Here is a 21,959-nt window from a genome sequence, read left to right on the forward strand (position 1 = left end):
CTAAGATTTGAGAACTGAATAAAGATCAGTGACTTTTTTTTTTAAGATTTTATTTATTTATCTGTTAGAGCGAGAGTGAGAGAGAGCGTGCACACAAAAGCAGGGGGAGCGGCAGGCAGAGGGAGAAGCAGACTTCCCACTGAGCAGGGAGCCTGATGCAGGACTTGATCCCAGGCCCCTGGGATCATACCCTGAGCTGAAGGCAGGCGTTTAACTGACTGAGCCACCCAGGCGTCCCAGTGACATTTTGGTTTAAACAAACTTAAAAACTTGGATGTAGTGATGGTTGCACAACAGTGTGAATGTACTTAATATCACTGTGCACTTAAAAATGGATAAAATGGTAAATTTTATGTATATTTTACCACAGAAAAACTTAAAAGCTTGTTTTTCTCTTGTTTACTTTTCTCCTGCTTTTCCTAATTGTCCTAGCCTGAGATATTCTTTGATGTAGTCAGCCTCTCAACATGGCAAGAAGTATTGAGTGACTCTCAACGTGAACACCTCCAGCAGTTTCTGCCTCACTTCCCTGAAGACAGTTTTGAGCAGCAAAATCAGCTCATTTTGGCCCTGTTCAGTGGGGAGAACTTCCGCTTTGGGAACCCTCTGCACATTGCCCAGAAGCTTTTCCGAGGTACGTAGCTTGGCATTCTTTTTTGAGAGGAGTGGAAAAGAAGGAACATGTTCACTTATGTAAATACTCCTTTATTCATTTATTGTATTTATTTTTATGTACTGATACTGACTCAGACTAATTGTGTGCAACACTTTGCCTAGGCTATTCTTTTTTTTTTTTAATAAGAATTTCTAACTTACATAGGAAAATACATCAATCATAAATGATTTATTGTAATATGAACTTAACTGTGTAACCACCACCCAGATCAAGAAGTAAAACATTACTAGTGCCTTATAGGTCCCTTTATGATTAGTCTTTAAAAAAATTTCGAAACAGTTTATCATTTGCTTTATCACACGTACGTATGTGTATATGTGTATTTGTGTGTCAGACATACATACACTTTTTTTCCTGCAGAAAACATGATACTCTACTGTCAAGCACTTCAGCATGTATGTATCTCTTAACAAGGACATTCTACCATGTAATCACAGTCCTATTATCACACCCAAGAAATTTTATACTGTGCAGATATCATAGAATATCTCATATTCAGATGTTGTCGGTTGTTCCCAAAATATCCTTAATGGTGGCCTTTTATTTTTTATTTTTTTCCTTTTAAATTCACGATCTATTCAAGTTCATGCATTGTGTTGGATTTCAGTCTCTTGGCTCCCTGAACCTAGGGCCCTCTGCCTTTTTTTCTTTGTCTTTCAAAAACAATGACTTTTTTTTTTTTTTTTAAAGATTTTATTTATTTATTTGAGAGAGAGAATGAGAGACAGAGAGCATGAGAGGGAGGAGGGTCAGAGGGAGAAGCAGACTCCCCGCTGAGCAGGGAGCCCGATGTGGGACTCGATCCCGGGACTCCAGGATCATGACCTGAGCCGAAGGCAGTCGCTTAACCAACTGAGCCACCCAGGCGCCCCATGACTTCTTTTTTTAAGTGTGATTGACATGCAATATTATATTATTTTCAGGTGTACATCCTGATTCTCTGTGTATATTCTGAAGTGATCCCTGTGATATATCTAGCTACCATCTGTCACCATACAAGTTGTTACATATTACTAGCTACATTCCCTATGCTGTACATTGTATCCTTTTGTCTTATTTATAACTGGAAGTTAGTAGCTTTTAATCCCCTTCTCCTATTCTGCTTATCCCAATCTCCCCACGCCCACAAGGCAATCATCACATTGTTCTCTGTGTCTGTTGAGTCTGTTTCTCTTTTTTTGGTTGTTCATATGTTTTGGTTTTCAGATTTTACATGTAAGTAAAATCATGATATCTGTCTTTCTCTGACTTATTTCAGTAAGGATAATATCCTCTGGGTCCATCCATGTTGTCTCAAATAGCAAGATTTCATTCTTTTTTTAGGCTGAGTAGTATTCCATTATATATATATAAACTCATTATCCATATATTCATCTTCATCTCTTCATCTATCGATGGACGTTTAAGTTGCTTCTATGGCTTGACTCATGTACATAGTACTGCAGTGAACATAGGGATGCATGTACACTTTTTGAATTAGTGTTTTCAGTTTCTTTAGATAAATACCCAGAAGTGGAATTGCTGAATGGTAGTTCTGTTTTTAATTTTTTAAGGAACTCCATACTATTTTCCATAGAGGCACCATTTTTCATTCCCAAAAACAGTGCGTGAGGGTTCCATTTTCTCCACATCCTCCTCAACACTTGTTATTTCTTGTCTTTTTGATAATAACCATTCTCACAGGTTTAAGGTGATATCTTGTGGTTTTGATTTGCAGTACCCTGGTGATTAGTGATGTTGAGCATCTTTTCATGTGTCTGTTGGCCATCTGTATGTCTTCTTTGGAGAAATGTTTATTCACATCCTCTGCTCATTTTAATTGGATTATTTGTCTTTTTGGTGTTGAGTTGGAGTTACTTATATTTAGATATTAACACCTTATTGGTTATGTCATTTGCAGATATGTTCTCCCATTCAGCGGGTTGCCTTTTTATTTTGTTGATGGTTTTCTTTGTTTTTTAGTTTGATGTAGTTCCATTTGTTTTTTTGTTTTGTTTTGTTTTCTTTTTCTTTTGTTGCCCTTGCTTGAGGAGAGATCCAAAAAATATTGCTAAGACTGATGTCCCAAGAGTTTACTGTGTTTTTTCCTAGGAGTTTTAGGATTTTCAGCCTTACATTAAGTTTTTTTTTTTTTTTTAAGATTTTATTATTTATTAGAGAGAGCATGAGCAGTGGGGAGAGGCAGAAGGAGAGGGAGAAGCAGACGCTGAGTGGGGGGCCCAACGTGGGGCTCCATCCCAGGACTCTGAGATCATGACCTGAGCCAAAGGCAGACGCTTAACCAACTGAGCCACCAAGCACCCCTTCCATTTAAGTTTTTAATCCATTTTGAGTTTATTTTTGTGTATGGTGTAAGAAAGCAGTCCAGTTTTATTCTTTGGCATTTAGCTATCCAGTTTTCCTAGCACCATTTATTGAAGAGACTCTTTCCCCTATTGTATATTTTTGTCTTTGTTGTAAATTAATTGATTATATAAGAGTAGGTTTATTTCTGGACTCTATTCTGTTGCATTGATCTGTGTGTCTCTTTGTGCCAGTACCATTATGTTCTGATTACTGTAGCTTTGTAGTGTAGTTTGAAATAAAGGAACATGATCTCTCCAGCTTTGTTTTTCTTTCTCAAGATTGCCTTGGCTATTTGGGGTCTTCTGTGATTCCATACAAAACACACTGACATTTTTGAAGAGCTCAGGACACTTGAATTTAAAAGGTCCTGCTTTATGGGGAATTGTCTTTTTTTTTAAGAGATTTTATTTATTCATAAGAGACAGAGAGAGGCAGAGGGAGAAGTAGGCTCCCCGCTGAGCGGGGAGCCAGATGCGGGACCGATCCCAGGATCATGGGATCATGACCTGAGCTGAAGGCAGACGCTTAACCATCTGAGCCACCCAGGCGCCCTGGGGAATTGTCTTGTTTCCTCATGATTGGATTTGGGTTAAACATTTTACCGATAATACTAGATGGGAAATGTTACTTCTTTCCCACCATCACCTCAGGAGGCACATGATGTCAGTTTTTCTGATGTTGGTAATGATGTGTTTGAGCACTTGGTTAAGTGGACGTGTCTGCCAGACATACTGATTGTAACAGTACCTTTTTTCTTCATAATTCAGAAGGAAAATGTAGGATGATACTTTGGGACCAGGTGATAGTCTTTTTCCCAAAAGCCTTTGTTTTACTCAGTGGTTTAACGTCCATTAATGATCCTTGCCCTGAGTCATTTATTACATTGGGGATTGCAAAATGGTTTGGGGCCACTATTAAGCCACAGTTTCCTCTCTGTTCCACGGAGAGCAGCAGAGAGGCCTCTTCTCCTCTTTCTAGGGTGACTTTGCTTTGGCAGGAGGCCCTGAAAGTACAGTGAATCTCCTTGAGTTTTGTTAAATTGGACAACAGGATAGCTACAAAAGCCTGGACGGGACAGGCTTATCATTGCAAAACTTTTATTATCTCAGCTCGTTTCAGACTCGCGTTCCTTCCTTTGGTGAGTTACTGGTTTAAAGAGGAATTCCCCTGGGTAGTGGGCAAAGTTTATTTCCCTGCAGTCAGGGGCCTCAGGTAGGAGTAAACCATCTCTTCCGATAGAGCCTGCCTGCTTTTAGAGGGGTTATGGCAGGGACCTTGTGTGATGTTTGCACTGTCCGCTGTGCTGGCATGTTTTCCCCCACGGCAGTGTTAGGGTGTGGTGAGGATGCAAACAAGGAATTCCTGCACGTTTCACTCTGACCGCGGTCATATTTTAGTTCCAGTGTTGGTGCAGACAGGTGCAATACCATGCTTATTCATCTTCTGAGCTGTCATTGCATTCCCGTATTCTTTCACCTTTGGTTAGCTTTCCTGTTTCTGTTTTAAATGTTCACCTTTCCCTTAAGTTCCACATGCTTAGCAAACTCTTGCTTCCTGCTTCATAAAGGATCTTCTGTCATAAACCCCCCATTTTCTACTTCCAACCTACACCCCAGCTCCCTGTATTCTTTTCCATTCTGACCTACTTTACTTGTCTCAGAGGAAGAAGGAGTTTTGTCTTCTGTTTAAGATTAACCTCTGCTCTTGATCCTTTCATCTTTTCCCTCCTCTGGGACCTCTTTTCCTCAGTTAACCATCCCTTCTATCCTGTGTATTCACTCTGTTTTGCTGTTCACTCCACTTGCTCTTCTTCAGCCTATGGATGCGTTCAGGGGTCTCACACTAAAAAAAGTCCTTCACTGTCTGTCCCCTCCGTTGTCCTCTATCATTTGCCTTTTTATCTCCAAACTTGTTGAAAGACATCCATAGCTGCCCCTTTCAGTCATTCTGCCCGTTTCTTGGGGCTCTTCCATTATTACCTCACAGAGAGTGCTTTTATTAATGCCACTGTGACCTGTCTTTTCCTTCAACTTTTTTACTTTTAAAGTTCAAAGCTGCAGAAAGGTCACAAGATTTTATAATGGACACCTGTATACAGTTGACCCTTGAACACTGCAGGGCTGAGGGGCGCCTGCTTCCCATTCAGTTACAGATCCATGTGTAACTTTTGACTTTCCCCAAATTTAACTGTTAGCCTAGTATTGACTGGAAGTCTTACCTGTAACAGTCAATTAACACATATTTTATGTATTGTATTTTTTACAATGAAGTCAGAGAAAAGAAAATGCTAATAGAATCATAAAGAAAATACATTTACAGTATGTACTGTAAAAAAAATCCACATATAACTTGACCCACACAGTTTAAACTGGTGTTCAAGAGTCAGCTATACTTTTCATCAGGTTCACCAACTATTAACATTTTGCCACATTCACTCTCGTTACTGTATTATTGTCATTTTTTTTTTTTTTTTCTGAACCATTTGAGAGTATTGCAGACATTGTACCCCTACATTTTTCAGCATTCGTCTCTGAAGAATAAGAACGTTCTCTCGGGGTGCCTGGGTGGCTCAGTTGCTTAAGCGTCTGCCTTCGGCTCAGGTCATGATCCTGGGGTCCTGGGATTGAGCCCCATATCGGGCTCCCTGCTCAGCAGAGAGCCTGCTTCTCCCTCTCCCTCTGTGTGCTCTCTCTCTCTCAAATAAATAAAATCTTAAAAAAAAAATTCTCTTACATAACCACAAATGATCATATTCAGAGATACTGTAAATACAGAATTTTTCTGTACTTAAATTCTGTATATAAGTGTAAAGTGTAACACAGGCGTGATGTTATCTAATATATAGTCCATATTCACATCTCACCAGTTGTTCCAGTGAGCATTTTTTCTGCTCCATGTCTCTTTAGTGAGCATGTAATTTCCAAACCAGCAGATGCTTTTTATTTATTTTTATTTTTTTAAAAAGATTTATTTATTTGAGAGAGAGTGAGAGCACATGCAGGGGGGAGGGGCAGCGGGAGAGGGAGAATCTCAAACAGACTCCCTGCTGAGTGCAGAACCATCACAAGGCTTGAACCCACAACCTTGAGATCATGATTTGAGCTGAAATCCAGAGTTGGATGCTTAACCGACTGAGCCACCCAGGCACCCCAGCAAATGCTTTTTAGTTCTCTGTTTGGTCCGTGCACAGCATCTACAGTCTTTTTTTTTTTTTTTTAGCAAGCTCTACACCCAACATGGGGCTTGAACTCATGACCCCGAGACCAAGAGTCGCATGCTCTTCTGACTGAGTCAGCCAGGTGCCCCTGTAGGGCCCAGCATCTACTGTCGTGACCACTTTCTTCATCTTGAGACTTTCCTCCAGTTTGCATCAGTGACTCTTCTCTGGCCTGGATCTCCTCCTGTGTCTTTGACACCCTACCCCCCACACCCCACTTTCTTTGCTAACCGCTCTTCCACTCACTGTTTCTGTCTGTGTTACTGCTGTTCAGGCACTGTTCTTTTTTTTTTTTTTTTTTTTTTTAAGATTTTATTTATTTGACAGAGACACAGCGAGAGAGGGAACACAAGCAGGGGGAGTGGGAGAGGGAGAAGCAGGCTTCCCGCCGAGCAGGGAGCCCGATGTGGGGCTCGACCCCAGGACCCTGGGACCATGACTTGAGCCGAAGGCAGACTTTTAATGCCTGAGCCCCCCAGGCGCCCCTGAGGCACTGTTCTTAGCTCTATACCTTGCCTGCTTTCACTCACTATCTCGTCACTGCTGACTCTTGCCCAGCTGTTTTAGCAACCACCTCCACACAGCTACAGAGTGAGCTTCTTAAAACTTCACTTCTCAGAATATTTAGCAGTTGCCTTCACTTGACTCTTTTTTTTTTTTTTGAAGATTTTATTTATTTATTTGAGACAGAGAGAATGAGAGACAGAGAGCAGGAGAGGGAGAAGGGTCAGAGGGAGAAGCATACTCCCTGCTGAGCAGGGAGCCCGATGCGGGACTCGATCCCGGGACTCCAGGATCATGACCTGAGCCGAAGGCAGTCGCTTAACCAACTGAGCCACTCAGGCGCCCAGTTGCCTTCACTTGAAATAAAATTCAGTGCCTACAAGGCTCTATGTGTGTGACCTGGCTCCTGTCCACTTATCCAACTTCATCTGGTACTACCCTCTCCTCTCCTCACTGTTAACTAGCTCACCGCTAGCGAATAGAAACGTTAAATGAGCCGGGGTGCCTGGTGGCTTAGTTGGTTAAGCATCTGACTCCTGCTGATTTCGGCTCAGGTTGTGATCTCAGGGTTGTGAGATTGAGCCCTGTATTGGCTCCCTGCTCAGCGGGGAGTCTGCTTCTCTCCCTCTCCCTCTGCCCTTCCCTCCCCACCCCGCCCCCAGCCCTGCTCTCCTTCTCTCAAATAAATAAATCTTTAAAAAAAAAAAAATATTAATTACATGAACCATGTGTTCAAGTTAAAATTTTCCAGTAGCTGTGGTAAGAATGATAAAGACAGTTAATTTTAATAAGATTTTGATTTATTATAATTATTTCAATAATATTTTCTTTAGTACATACATACAAAATACTATTTTAACAGAGGGGTGGCATTTAATGGCTTTCAAAAAGTGGGGGAAACTAAAGACTGAAGGAACGTAATTTCAAAGAAGTGCAGAAGCAAAAAAGATGCTAGTCCAATTTTTACATATCAAACAGCATCAGGAGTATTCAACTCTGGGCTTGTTTCTTGAAGGTCACATCCTATTTCCCTGCAGCAGGCAGCATAGCATGGTGGGTAAGACCTTGGACTCTGGAGCTGGGCTACCTGGGTTCAAACCTGCTTTCCCCTTTTATTAATTGTGTGACCTTGGACATGTTATTTAACTTTTCTATGCCTCATTTTCTTTATCTGTAAAATGGGGATTTAGTAGTGCCTTTTATAGGGTTATGAAGATGAAATGAGTTAATATACGCAGGGTCCTTATATATATAGTGGCAGTTGTCAGGTACTGTTCTAAATAAGCATTTGCTGTTATTAGTTACCTTGGATGGTATTAGGATGGTTGGGGGAACAAAAAGAGAAATGCTGTGTACTTTGACTTCTCATTTTAGCTTTCTGAGATTAGCTTTTCAGTCTTTCCCTCTCAGTTTTCACCATGGTCTATCTGCTCAAATCTAATATGTCCAAAACGGACCTCTCCTTGACCTTTTTATCTCAGGTGATGATATCAGTTGTTCATGTCCAGTGATCAGGGTACCATGCTCAGTTGACCTCCCCATGGCCCCCAGCCTACCCCAGCATCTGAAACTATCAGCTGGTTTAATCCTTCTCCCCCAGGAATATATCCTCAGGTCTCTCTACTTCTGTTCATATAACCACTATTTTACTTACTGGTCAGCTAATATGTGCCAGACATTCTTCGAGGTTCTGGAAATATGGTAATAATCTTATATTCTCATAGGGAAAAACAGATGAACAATGAAATACTTATGGGCATTTAGTACTTCCAAAAATAAGGAGGGTAATGGGACTAGAATGATAGGAAAGAGCTGTTTTAGATATGGTAGTTGGCCAAGGCTTCTCTGATGAGATGAATATCAGGACAGGGACTTAATGAGGGTAAGAGGAGCAAGCTGTGAAAATACTGGGTGTTAGTAGGAAGCCTTGCAGGTAGAGGGAACTTTAAGTACAAAGGCCTTGAGAGAGTAGGGTACATAGCCTATTGAGGAAACAGCATGGAGGCCAGTGGGGCTGGGGTAGAAGGAGCAAATAGGAGACTGGTGGAAGATGAGGCCAGAGCAAGCCCAGGACAGATCATGAAGAGCCTTCCAGGCCATCTTTCGGACCTTGGCTTTTATTCTGAGTGTGGAGGGAAGGTGCCATCCTCTCTGATCTGGACCCCCTGCAGGAGTTTTCCTTCTTCCTCTCTTGCTCCCTGCCATGTCATTCTCCTGCTTTAAACCCTTCAAATTATTTCCGTGGCACTTAGGATAAAATCCAGCTCCCCCCGTGACCTACAGGTTTCTGTGTGGTTGGATCTCTGTCTGCCTTCCCAGGGTGTCACACGCTCCCTCAGCTGCAGCCCACTCTGCGTTAGTCATACAGACATTTCCTCAAGGTTTGGAACGTGCACAGTTCTTGCTTGCTTCGGATCCTGCCTTAGCACACGCCGTTCCTTCTGCCTTTTCCCCATTTTTACTTCTTGTTTTTAAATTCTCATTGGTTTTCCTCCCAATTTTTTGTTTTGAAGATTTTTAAACCTACAGAAGAGCTGGTAACTAGTATAACAGACGTCTGTATGACTTTTATTACCAGTGTCTATCAGTTAACATTTTGCCATAATTGCTTAATCAGGCTTCGTTTTGCGTTTTGTTCTTTAGAGGTCCCTTTCCTAAATACATCCCTCCTAACTCTCTAGAGTTGCTTCAGATGAATTTCCTGTAGTGCTCAAACACAGTTTCTGTTACCTGTTTATTTTCTGCCTCCCATTGGACTGTAGGCTCCACGTACACAAAGATTGTCTTTTTTCTCTCCTGCACCGTCTCCCGGTTTAGCGCAGAGTTTACGTCTTAAGTGCGTATTAAGTGTGTGTACACACGGTTGTGCCTCCCTTCTTTCCAGACGGACACTTTAACCCGGAGGTGGTCAAGTACCGGCAGCTGTGCTTCAAGTCCCAGCACAAGCGCTACCTCACCTCCCAGCAGCACTACTTCCATAGGCTGCTGAGGCAGATCCTGGCTTCCCGGAGCGTAAGTAATGCTGGGAACCGCGTATGAGGTGTGGGCGGTGGGCGCACGCGTCTCCTGGCTTCAAGGAGTCGTTCAGGTACCAAATGCCAAAGGCGGCGGCACTAAGGAGAAAATGTGACCCATGAAGCCTTGACGCAGTTAGCCTGTACTGTCCTTTCTTCTTTTTTTTTTTAAAGGTTTTATTTATTTGTCAGAGAGAGAGACAGCCAGAGAGGGAACACAAGCAGGGGGAGTGGAAGAGGGAGAAGCAGGCTTCCCGCGGAGCAGGGAGCCCGATGCGGGGCTCGATCCCAGGACCCTGGGACCGTGACCTGAGCCGAAAGCAGACGCTTAACGACTGAGCCACCCAGGCGCCCCCTCTTTCTTTTTTTTTTTAAAGATTTTATTTATTTGACAGAGACAGGCACAGCGAGAGAGGGAACACAAGCAGGGGGAGTGGGAGAGGGAGAAGCAGGCTTCCCGCGGAGCAGGGAGCCCGATGCGGGACTCGATCCCAGGACCCCGGGATCATGACCCGAGCTGAAGGCAGGCGCTTAACGACTGAGCCACCCAGGTGCCCCTAGTAGAGGCTCTTCTTATTTGGACATAATCTCCTGTGTGCATCTCTGATCTGAAAGGAGGGAATTGAGCTTGTTCAACAATCAAGAGAAGAAAATGTAGACCTGAGGAATGCACCAGAATAAGCTTTGGATCATGACGTGTATCCCCATCTGATCTCTTCCTAGGACCTACTGGAGATGGCCCGACGGAGCGGCCCAGCCCTTCCCTTCCGCCAGAAGCGCCCTTCACCCTCCCGTACCCCTGAGGAGCGGGAGTGGCGGACCCAGCAGCGCTACTTGAAGGTGTTGAGGGAAGTAAAGGAGGAGTGTGGCGACACGGACCTGTCATCTGATGAAGAGGGTGAGTGTGGGCGCTTGGAGTAGCTGGGATGTTGGATTTACACCAACAGCGTGTTGTTCAGCTGGAGCCAGTGGTAGCCATTTGTCTCCCGGGAAAGAAGCTCTCCCAGTTGTGTGTCTCGGGGGTTGGATGACGGCACTCAGAATTCCCTAGTCTTTGGGCTCTGAGCCATTCCTCTTGGGTGGGGTGTGACTGCATACCTTTGTCCCCTTGGTGCTCACGTGGCATTAGAGTCTAGGTGAGCTGAATCCCTGCGTGGCAGGGCTCTCCACAGTAGGCCTGTCTGGTCCTATTGTGCCACTTGAGAGAGCTACTTTTCCCCCTACAGGAGAGTAGTAGTGACTGTTGGCCTGCTGCAGTGCGACCCCATCACTCTGTTGAAGTCTCTCTTCCTGGAAGAGCCGTTTAAATGACCTAAGTGTGCTCCAGTTCGTCTGGAGAAGGGCCAGAAAGGAGTGGTGGAACCCTGGCCTCCATGTTGTTGGCTTAGCCTTGTTGAACCCAAATGGCCACTTACCCAATCTCCCCTATTGGAGTCCACAGCCACGTTGGATTTACAAGAAAAATTTTCTTTTGAAGATCTCAGCTCATGGCTTCCGAGCTCTCCAGCGCGTTCTCCTAGCCCTGCGGTGCCCCTGAGGGTGGTGCCCACGCTTTCAACCACGGATATGAAAACTGCAGGTGAGAACTGAGTGATGCTGTGGACGTTTTGGGAGATCAGGACGTAGATCTGAGAACTCCCTTACAGGGTGGGCGCTGGATTCTTACTGCCAGGGAATCGAAGCAGTGTTCCTCATAAGTGGGAGATTGGGAGAAGTTTCTGTACGATTCCACTTTTTACAAGTAGGTAGGCCTGCCTTTCTTCCTTCCTTTGTTTTGAAGCTTTTCTTTAGGAGCTAATCGGCTGGTATTTTGGGCTTAAAGAAAGTAGATTATTAAAATAGCAATATTTAGGGACAGTTCAATAATAGAACAAGAGGTAATCAGAGCCATAGCAGTTTCTTAGAATGTCTGAAATTAGAGAAGAACTTTTAATTGGGATAGGAATCAAAGAAGACGGTTAAGAATTTTTGAGGTGTTTCAGGAACAGCTAACTAACTGAGGTCATTGTTACTGATCAGTGTAGAGAAAAGCTGAAGAGTTGATCCTGTGACTATTTCAAGATTGTGTGTGCTTGTAGTACATGGGATTCAGAAGGAACATTCAGAGAAACGTGTTACTTTTGAGTATCACAAGTGACCGGAAAGACTTGGATTTGAGCATCATGTTGGTGAATGACCTAATCCATGTGGTTTGGTTCATTTTCTCTCAGATAAAATAGAACTGGGGGACAGTGACCTGAAGATAATGTTAAAGAAGCACCATGAGAAGCGGAAACATCAACCAGTAAGATTGGGTGGGGTGGTCATTAGTGGTTTTCAGTCTGATATCTTTGGATTGGCTTTTGGGAGATGAAGGTAGTCACCATATCATTTATGATTCCTTTTCTATTGTTGGGGGGACAGGAGCCACTGTAGTGGCTCATTAACACCAGAGATATGAGAGGAAGACAAATGCTTGATGTAGTGTCTGATTTAATCTTTATAGCAAGACTGGTACATGAATCATTATATCCATTTTACCTGTGTTTGGAGAGGTTAAGGAACTTGTCCTTGGCCCTACAGCTAGGAAGTCAGGAGTCAAATCCTGTGCTCTTCCCACTTTTTACTCTCTCTGTTACTCTACCAAGTCAAGGTAATGCCAGTGCAGCCAAGCCAAAGAGCAGAGGGGAGGAAGAAAAGGCAGGTAGTGAGGTGGGAAGCGTCCACACTGGAAATCAGCAATTCCCTTACCTTTTTCTCAACCCCGTTTTCAGACTATAAAATATAGTGACACTTAACAAGATTGTTTGAAGAGCACTAAGATAAGGAATGCAAAAGAGCTTTATAAACTAAATGCCATACAGTAGAAATGTTGGAAGTGGGTTCTGTGCCCCATTATGAAGGGGAGATATGATTTCCGCAAGTGCGCCCAATATCTGATTATAGGTAAATTGGCAAAATCATCAGCAGTTTTAGCTTCTTTTTGGGGCCTCGATAACAAATCTCTGAATATCACATCCAGGATCATCCGGACCTTTTGACAGGGGACCTGACTCTCAGTGACATCATGACTCGAGTAAATGCCGGCAGGAAGGGCTCTCTAGCAGGTAAGTGATGTCCTCTGGAGGCTGACCTCATCTGACTATTGTGTTACGTTACGTCAGCCAGCTACGTGTGGCATAAGTAAATGAGACCACAGCTTCCTTCTTGCTGATAACTTTTGTTTAGTTATTGCCTCTTATGGATTTGTAGGTGGAGAATGAATGTAAAATCAATACAGTAGATCTTTGGCTCTTTAATAGGTGTTAAAATTAACTTGTAAAATCTCTCACTGGATTTGGTAAAAAAAGAAAAAAGAAAAACAAAAAAGCAAACAAAAAGTAACTCAATGTCTTTTTACTTAAGACTTTTCTTTCTTCTACTGGTGGGTGTTTGGAAAATAACATTCAGATAAGACCCTCACTTCCTGATGTAGAAAATGCAGTTCTGTGATTTGTGTTGCCTTTTCTTCCTAGCCCTGTATGACTTGGCTGTCCTTAAAAAAAAGGTTAAGGAAAAAGAGGAGAAGAAGAAGAAGAAAATAAAACTGATCAAATCAGAGGCAGAGGATTTGGCTGAACCCTTAAGCAGTGCTGACGGGATCCCACCTCTCTCCCAGGCCCCTTCTCCGCTGGCTATACCTGCTATCAAGGAGGAGTAAGTGAGCAACAAGAGATTGCTGCTCGAGGGTGAAAGGTTAACCTGGGGTGTACGCAGCACTGGTACATGGAATGAGCCCGTGCGTGTTGAACGTGCAAGACCAGAGTCCCAGGGGACCTGCTAGGGAACGTGTATGGTGTGGTCCTTTATTGAACTTTTGTAGGACTCCTAGAGGGTTTGGAGGGCCTAAACCATCTGGGGATGTGTTCTTGGTCTCTTCAATTGTTCTTACATATTTTTTCCTTCATTAGGCCTCTTGAAGACCTCAAACCTTGCCTTGGAATCAATGAAATATCTTCCAGTTTCTTCTCTCTTCTATTAGAGATCTTGCTGCTAGAGGGGCAGGCTAGCCTTCCTATGGTAAGAGTTTTGGAAAAGTCAGATGTACATCAGAGTTTTCAAATTGTAGAAAACTAACAGTCTACAGCTGGAGAAGAATTCTGGGTTCCTCTCAGAGCTCTGCAGCTAACTTGCTCTGTGACTTGCAGATGTATCCTAGCTTGCTCTGGTGCATCTGCGGGATTACTGGTGTGGAATAGAACTCTAACTGGCTTCTGTCTTTGTTTTCCCTTAGCTGGAGGAACGGGTTTTGGATTGGCAGTCCTCTCCAGCCAGCTCCCTCAATAGCTGGTTCTCTGCCGCCCCCAACTGGGCAGAGTTGGTGTTACCAGCCCTGCAATATCTTGCTGGGGAAAGTCGTGGTAAGGTACTTTTTTCCTTAGGGTCAAGTATCCCCGCCCCCCCTTGTTTAATTCATTTTCCTGGTAAACTACAGCATTCCTGGTTAAATCCCTGTGGTTTCACCTAATGCTGTGCCTTGGGGGTCTCCACTGTCTTGATCCACTATGAAACATTCAAAAGTTCTCTCAAAGCTCAAGGATTGCAGTTATTCGGAATTCTGTGCGCGCTCTGACCTATGCAGCTTGTTCATGTGATCCCATTTCTTGCAGCCATACCTTCCAGTTTCTCAGCATTTGTTGAATTCAAAGAGAAAACCCAGCAGTGGAAATTGCTTGGTGAGTAATTCATACTGCCCACTCGTAGAGGTGGGTTTTCACTGTCTTGCATCCTCTGCTCAGCTGCTCTTGCCTTCTAGTCCACACAGCCTAGTAGGATATTGAGAACAGCAATATTAAGTCTTATTTTGCTCAGTTAAAAAGATCCTTTGTGACCCCTTTGGTATCTCAGGGTCTAAGTTTCACCCCTCCACTGGATTTTGGCTCCCCCAAGCTGGGGTGGGATGGCCCTTCTAGGACGATGGATTTAAATCCGTGGGGGTATTTTGCAGTAGGACCCATCATCATATTAATCGTGCCTATGGGGGCACCTGGGTGGCTCAGTTGTTTAAGCAACTGCCTTCGGCTCAGGTCATGATCCTGGAGTTCCAGGATTGAGTCCTGCATCGGGCTCCCTGCTCAGCGAGGAGTCTGCTTCTCCCTCTGACTCTCTCCCCTCTCATGCTCTCTCTCTATCATTGTTTCTCTCAATAAATAAATAAAAATCTTAAAAAAAAAAAAATCGTGCCTATGCTTTTAGATTAACCTGTAAGAGTGTAATTATTTTTCTTTCCCAACAGTGGGCTTTGCTAATGAGGGTAACGTGCAACAGGATGTCAGACAGCCCTGAATACACTATTTCCAAAGAGCAGGATTCTTTTTTTTTTTTTTTTTTTAATTGACGAAGTCCCATTTACTACGTTTTATTATGTACCTGAAGTAATTTGGTTACCAGTGATGGTGTTAAGAGGAAAATTCCATGTTGATTTCCTACTGAAATTCACTAACCTTTCTCTTTACTCCCTTGAGTGGTCTGGGAAGAGAGATGGAGAGAAGGTTGTGAACACAGTAGATTCATTTATTCCTTACGTTTATTTGGCTTTTAGGTGTCAGGCATTGGGTTAGGTGCTGAAGTATATAATGAACAAATATCCATTCACATGAAATAACAAACATACACATTCTATGAGGGGAAAGTACCAGAAAGGTTGGAAGTTTATGACGAGGTGTTGGTGTATTCTGCAGAGTTGGGAGGACCTTCCTGAGGAAGGAACATTTCAGCAGAGATGTTAATGATGACTAGGACCTTCCTGAGGAAGGAACATTTCAGCAGAGATGTTAATGATGACTAGGAAGGAGCGAGGCAGATTGAGGGGAAGAGCATTCCATGTGGAGGAAGCAGTATGGATCAGCGATGCCAGGGAAGATTCGATTCAAAAAGATCACACAGGCCTACGTAGAGATGATGATAACCTGGACCCGAGGAGAGTGGACAAAGTTGAGAAAGTTGTAGGTGGTAAAAGCCATAGGACTTGGTTATGACTGGCTGCGGGGAGTAAAGGGAGAGTGCTGTCAAGCATCACTTCTGCTAGATTTGTGCCTCACGGTGAAGATGCCGTTCACTGTGGTAGGCAGCTGTGGAGGACATCTTGCCTGGGGTGAGGGCGGAGATCCTGAGTTTAGTTTTGGATGTGCTGAGTGTGAGCTGCCTTCGAGGTATTTAAAAGTGTTAATGTTGAGTAGGCAGTAGGATGTGTGGGTTTAGAATCCATATGGGAGAGTCAAGGCAGGGAGTTGTTGGCATATCTACAGTTATCAAGGCATAGGGAGGAAGCGTGAAGTGAGGAGAAATGAAGGCCTTAGACTAAGCCTTGAGAAGCTCCGAGGCTGAGCAGGCTGAGCAGGAGAGCATATGCAGAAGTGACTTGGGAGGAAACCGTGAAATAGTTGGATCTTGGAAGCCAGGGAAGGACACAGGAAGTGGGGAGTGGTCATTAGCCTTGATCATCCTAAAAGGGTTCAGGAAGATAAAGCCCATGGATTTGAGAACGTGGAAGAACTGGTGAATTTCTTGTAAGAGTGATTCCTTACTAGGGTGATGGGCATCAAGGACTGTGGGGAGCTGAAGGCAACCCAAAATTGCTGACCATGTCGCTCTTTCTGACTCTGTCAGACTGGTGGCTTGAAGTCAGCCTGGAGGGGGACTTATGCCCGGGGTGGCAGACCTTATCCGACCAGATAATAAGGATTTTAAGCTTGTGGACCAGCTAAGACAGGTGGCAGACTTCACACCAGGTAAGGATGTGGAGGGAGTGGTGTGAGAAGAGGATTGATTAGGCTGTAGGGAAATGGACTATGAAGGAGCAATTCTAGAAGGCAGAGGAGTAGAGGAATCTTCCCAGGATAAGAAAGTTCAGCACTTTCTGGCGATGGTGGGACTCTGCCTGACTAGGGAGAACATGTAAGAGTCCTCAGAAGCATCATCTTAGCTGCTTTGAGAAGGGTAGGCCCTGGGAGGCTGTATTCTTCCCACAGGCAGACCCGAGTGCTGGTGGTCTCTGTGGCTTCTAGTCTGGGCAGGAGACATAGGGACGATCGTGTGATGGGTGCTTCCGTAGGAGCCCGAACAAAGTAAGAGGGGAGGAGGGCAGGAGGGAGGTGCTCATCTCTAGGCAGATCAAGGGGGTCAAGCTTTTCTCCTTCCTGAGGGCCTTCTTATTGCTATGCCAATTGGTAGAATGCCTTTGTTGCCCCACAATGAGAAGCCTTTTCTGACCCCCAAGGACAGGAAAACTTCCCTAGGGTAAGCTTTCATGATATCCTTTGTGATACCTACCACTTTGAGATTTTATTAACTTGTATTCTTTTCTCATTTGACTATAAACTCCGTGAGAACAGAGGCTGAGTTCACTGAGTAACCCTGCCTAGTATGCAGTGCTTGGCACACGGCGGCTGCTCAGCAAATACCTAGGGAAGGAGTGATTTACTGAGGAAACATCCAGAAGTGTTGGTCCAGGCAGACAGTGAATGGAAGGCAATACAGGCTGAGGGGATAGTATGTGCACAGGATCATTGCACTATAGGTCCTGATGGGTTCTCTCTCTGGCATAGATACAGCAAGTAAAGAGACAGTGGGATTCTGAGTAATACCGTAGATTGTTTTAGTATTGTTATTACTCTTGTTGTTATTTGCCTTTTTGTTTTCCTGATAGGCCAGTCCCAAGATAATGAAAAGGAATTAGCTGCACTCTTCCAGCTGTGGCTAGAAACCAAAGACCAGGCTTTCTGTAAGGTACGGTTTTTAAGAAATAACCAGATTTTTCTTATTGGATTTCCAGAGTCCTTAAATTAGCCAAAATTCTTTAGTCCATTTACCTGTTAATGTTTTCCTTTTCTCCAGCAAGAAAATGAAGACAGCTCAGATGCCACAACACCTGTTCCTCGGGTGTGAGTATAATACTTGAATGGTGGGTGGTAGGCCATGAAATTATAGTTTAAGGTACTGCCATGGTTTTGCTGACGTTTCTTAGTATGTTAGAGTCGTAGTGAACTTTAGAGTTCCTAGGTGTCCACTGATTCTAACCTGCCTTAACATACCTGAGAAGGGTAACACACTCCCATCAGTAAGAGTGGCTTTCTGAGCAAAGGATTCTGAATTGGGGAGAGGATTGCACAGTAGAGTTTCTGAGGGGGTTGTGATCCATGTTGTAGGAGGGCATACTCCTTTCCCTGAATTCTCCTTCATTTCCCATTTGAGAAGGATTCATCTAATCTTTCTCATTCTACCTATGAAGAAATTGAGGCGTGAGGTTAAGTGACTTGCTGAAGGTTAGTGACAGGACCTGATCTAGAATTTAGGCCTCTTGATCTCTAATCCTGAGATCTTTGTATCACATCATTTCATGTGATTGTTTCCAGTCTGATGTGGTCCTTTGTGTCCCCCACCCGCCCCAGCCTTGTTGAGATACAGTTGACATATAATATTGTGGGGTGTATAACGTGTTGAATTTTGGTACATGTATATATTATGTAATAATTACCATGATATTAGTTATATCCATTATGTCACATAATTATCAGTTCTTTTTTTGTGGTGAGAACATTTAAGGTTTCTATTAGCAACTTTTAAGTGTATGAAACAATATTGATAACTAGTCATTATACTGTACATTAGATCCCCAGAACTAATTTGTCTTCTAACTGGAAGTTTGTACCCTTCACCAACCTCTCCCCATCTCCCCCATCCACCACCCCTTGATAACTACCATTCTCTGTTTTTGTGAGTTTGGCTTTTTTTAGATTCCACATATGTGAGATCATACAGTACTTATCTTCTTTGACTTATTTCACTTAGCATAATGCCCTGAAGGGCCATCCATATTGTTGCAAATAGCAGGATTTCCTTCTTTTTTATGGCTGTATAATATTCTGCCTTATGGATTATTATATACTACATTTTCTTTGCCTGTTCATCCATTGACAGGCAGTTAGGTTGTTTCTGTGTTGTAGCTATTGTAAATAATGCTGTGATGAACATAAGGTGCACCTGTCTTTTCGAGATAGTGATTTCATTTCCTTCGGAAGTAAACCCAGAAGTAGGATTGCTGAATCATATGATAGTTCTAATTTTTTTTTTTTATCTAATTTTTTGAAGAATGTCCATATGCTTTCTGTAGTGGCTGAAGCAGTTTACATTCCTACCAGCAGTGCACAATGGTTCTCTTTTCTCTGCATCCTTCCTAATGCTTGTTATTTCTTATCTTTTTGGTAATAGCTATTCTACCATGTGTGAGGTGATATCTCATTGTGGTTTTGATACATGCTTTGCAAATATTTCCTCCCATTTGGTAGGTTGCTTTTTCATTTTGTTTTTTCCTTTGCTGTACAGAAGATTTTGTTTGAAATAGTCTCACTTGTTTATTTTTACTTTTGTTGCTTGTGTTTTTGTGTCATGTCTAAAAAATTGTTGCTTAGACCAGTGTCTAGGAGCCTCTTTCATATGTTTTCTTCTAGGAGTTTTACAGTTTTAGGTGTTATGTTTAAGTCTTTAATACATTTCGAGTTAATTTTTGTGAGTGGTGTAGGATAGGGGTCCAGATTCATTCTTTCCCATCTGGATATCCAGTTTTCCCAACACCATTTATTGGAGAGACTATCCTTTCCTTATTGATTATTCTTGGCTCCATTGTCAGATATGGAGCAAGTGGTTTGACCATTTACACAATGGTTTATTTCTGGTCTTTTGATTCTGTTCCATTGGCTTATGTGTCTGTTTTTATGCCAGTGCTGTACTATTTTGACTATTACAACTTTGTAATAAAGTTTGAAATCAGCAAGTGTGATGGTTCCCAGGATTGCGTTGGCCATTTGGGGTTGTTTGTGGTTCCATATGAATTTTAGGATTATTTTTTCTGTTTCTGTGAAAAATGGTTTTGGGCTTTTGATAGAGATTATATTGAATCTATAGGTGATATGAGGTAATTGGACTTTTTTTTTTTTTTTAAATTGATTGATTTAGAGAAGAGTAGTGGGGATGGGGAGAGGGAGACAAAGTCCCAAGCAGATTCCCTGCTGAGCGCAGAGCCCAACGCAGAGCCTGAGATCATGATCTGAACCAAAACCAAGAGTCGGATGCTTAACTGACTGTGCCACCCAGGTGCCCCAGTAATATGGACATTTTAACAATATTTTTCCAATCCATGAACATAGGCAATCTTTTCATTGATTTGTTTGTTTGTTTTTTTTTTTCAGTTTCTTTAATCAGATTCTTGTAATTTTCAGCGTACAGATCTTTCACCTCTTTGGTTAAACTTATTTCTAAGTATTTTATTGCTTTTGATGTGTGGTTCTTTAGGTTCCTGCGCACTAGCACAGAGGGCCAGCCTGAATATGGCAGAACCGTTGTCTTATGTAACAGAGAAACTCAGTTTCTCTTGGGAACAGAAAAACCATCTTTGTCACGTTACAAATTTGAAGTCCTTTGTTCCTCTCAGGCTGAATTTTTTGGTTGCCATTAGATGGGGTTTACTTAGCAATAGTACTGAAAACAGGTAAAAACAAAACAGTCTCTTTCTCATCTACGTAGTAACTTTTCTGGATTTCTGAGACTCGAGTAATTTTTGGAAATACGGGAGTACTTGGTAGGATCTGGAAAGTGGACTTTTGACCTTTGCAGAAACAGAGTACTAATGAAGGGACATTTTTTTCATGGTGCAAAGGACTGGTTCTGGGTACTGGAGAAGGGGTGATGGATACAAAATTCTTTATGTTCCAGAAGAACTGACTATGTGGTGCGGCCCAGCACGGGGGAGGAGAAAAGAGTTTTTCAGGAGCAGGTAAGTGATTGCTAGCACCCAGTGAAAATCTCTTCATTTATGGGGCCATGCAGAGGAAGCTCTGAGCTTGACTCTCCTTGAGTCCATATTCTTAGAGGAAGCTCACACCCTTAACCTTAGATATTCTGTTGGTTGAGATTGTTTGCTGGGGGTGGAATTGGTGTGAGGAAAGGGAATGAGAAATGTTTTGATGGGGTTTTCTTCCAGACAGCAGAATACATCTATATTTATCTCTCTGTCCCTTTACTAGTGATCTCTTTGGAGATCATCCTTTTCCCACTGTGTTTGGCTCAGTATTCCTAGTGTAATACCCTGTTTCCTTGTTTTAGTCTCTCCAGGTCGACCCCTTATTGTATGAGAGCATTAGACAGAACCCCACTAATTGTGACTTAGGAGCCTTGTCTCTTTTCTCTTGGTAGGAGCGTTACAGATACAGCCAACCCCATAAGGCATTCACCTTTCGCATGCATGGCTTCGAGTCTGTGGTGGGGCCTGTGAAGGGTGTTTTTGACAAGGAGACCTCACTCAACAAGGCTCGGGAACATTCCCTGCTGCGCTCTGACCGGCCTGCCTATGTCACCATCCTGTCTCTTGGTATGTGTCATTTGTCTCTTGTCAGGGATCCCTTCTTTCTCTAATCAGCTGTCTCCCCAACCAGCACCCCCAGAAGGGCTTTGATGGTCAGATGCAGTTTTAGGAGGCCTTGGAGTTTGGGACATAAAGGGGGAATTCGATCCCCAGAGATTGATGCTAGGAATTGGTGTTTCTTCCCTGAAGTCTGGGCTCACATTTATTTTCATGTAGGAATTTTTCACAGGCCAGCTAAATAGTTAGCTTGAGTGTGGGAATATGCTTTCTCTAGGCTGATTATTTTATTTTATTTTTAAAGATTTTATTTATTTATTTATTAGAGAATGAGAGAGAGCAAGCACATGAGAGGGGGGAGGGTCAGAGGGAGAAGCAGACTCCCCGCCAAGCAGGGAGCCCGATGCGGGACTCGATCCAGGGACTCCAGGATCATGACCTGAGCGGAAGGCAGTCGCTTAACCAACTGAGCCACCCAGGCGCCCTAGGCTGATTATTTTAATGATGAGGTTTTTAACCTTTTTTGTGCCATGAAGCTCTTTGGTAGTCTGGTGAATCCTGCAGACTCCATCTCAGGATCTGGTCTTTAAACGCATAAAATGAAATGCATAGAGTTACTAAAGAAACCGGCCCTATTAAAATACTTATCACAATGTTAAATTTATGATGCAGAAATATATATGTTTTTATTATGATATTAAATGACAGTTCCCAGTAGCAGGTCTTACATCTCCTGTAATTTCCGTATAGTGATAAGTGGAAATGATACTGTGAAGTGATCTTGTCCACAGCAGCTGTGATGTGATATGAAAATATCTGATTTCTGAT

The 21,959-nt window shown here is 43.0% G+C and overlaps 1 protein-coding gene across 5 annotated transcripts in view; it reads left to right on the forward strand.

Annotated features, from left to right (window-relative positions):
- Window positions 1–21,959, forward strand: part of NFRKB (nuclear factor related to kappaB binding protein) — a 41,651-nt gene that overhangs the window by 5,240 nt on the left and 14,452 nt on the right. For 3 of the 5 annotated variants that reach the window (XR_010407031.1, XM_045894694.3, XM_045894697.3), the window contains 14 exons: window positions 433–634; window positions 9,628–9,755; window positions 10,481–10,655; window positions 11,199–11,336; window positions 11,968–12,041; window positions 12,759–12,843; window positions 13,252–13,432; window positions 13,687–13,795; window positions 14,010–14,136; window positions 14,386–14,451; window positions 17,424–17,503; window positions 17,612–17,658; window positions 20,486–20,546; window positions 20,966–21,140. Coding sequence is in view for 4 of the 5 variants with exons in the window: in XM_045894694.3 (XP_045750650.1) it covers window positions 433–634; window positions 9,628–9,755; window positions 10,481–10,655; window positions 11,199–11,336; window positions 11,968–12,041; window positions 12,759–12,843; window positions 13,252–13,432; window positions 13,687–13,795; window positions 14,010–14,136; window positions 14,386–14,451; window positions 17,424–17,503; window positions 17,612–17,658; window positions 20,486–20,546; window positions 20,966–21,140 (1,648 nt within the window). In the remaining variant the exon portion in view is untranslated. The remainder of the gene's footprint in view (window positions 1–432; window positions 635–9,627; window positions 9,756–10,480; window positions 10,656–11,198; window positions 11,337–11,967; window positions 12,042–12,758; window positions 12,844–13,251; window positions 13,433–13,686; window positions 13,796–14,009; window positions 14,137–14,385; window positions 14,452–17,423; window positions 17,504–17,611; window positions 17,659–20,485; window positions 20,547–20,965; window positions 21,141–21,959) is intronic. The other 2 variants (XM_064577226.1, XM_045894698.3) reach the window with 2 other exon arrangements.

Source organism: Mirounga angustirostris, unplaced genomic scaffold (assembly GCF_029215605.1).
Source record: "Mirounga angustirostris isolate CCGP_5_RB_7025 unplaced genomic scaffold, mMirAng1.0.hap1 SCAF_13, whole genome shotgun sequence".
Lineage (NCBI taxonomy): Eukaryota > Metazoa > Chordata > Mammalia > Carnivora > Phocidae > Mirounga > Mirounga angustirostris.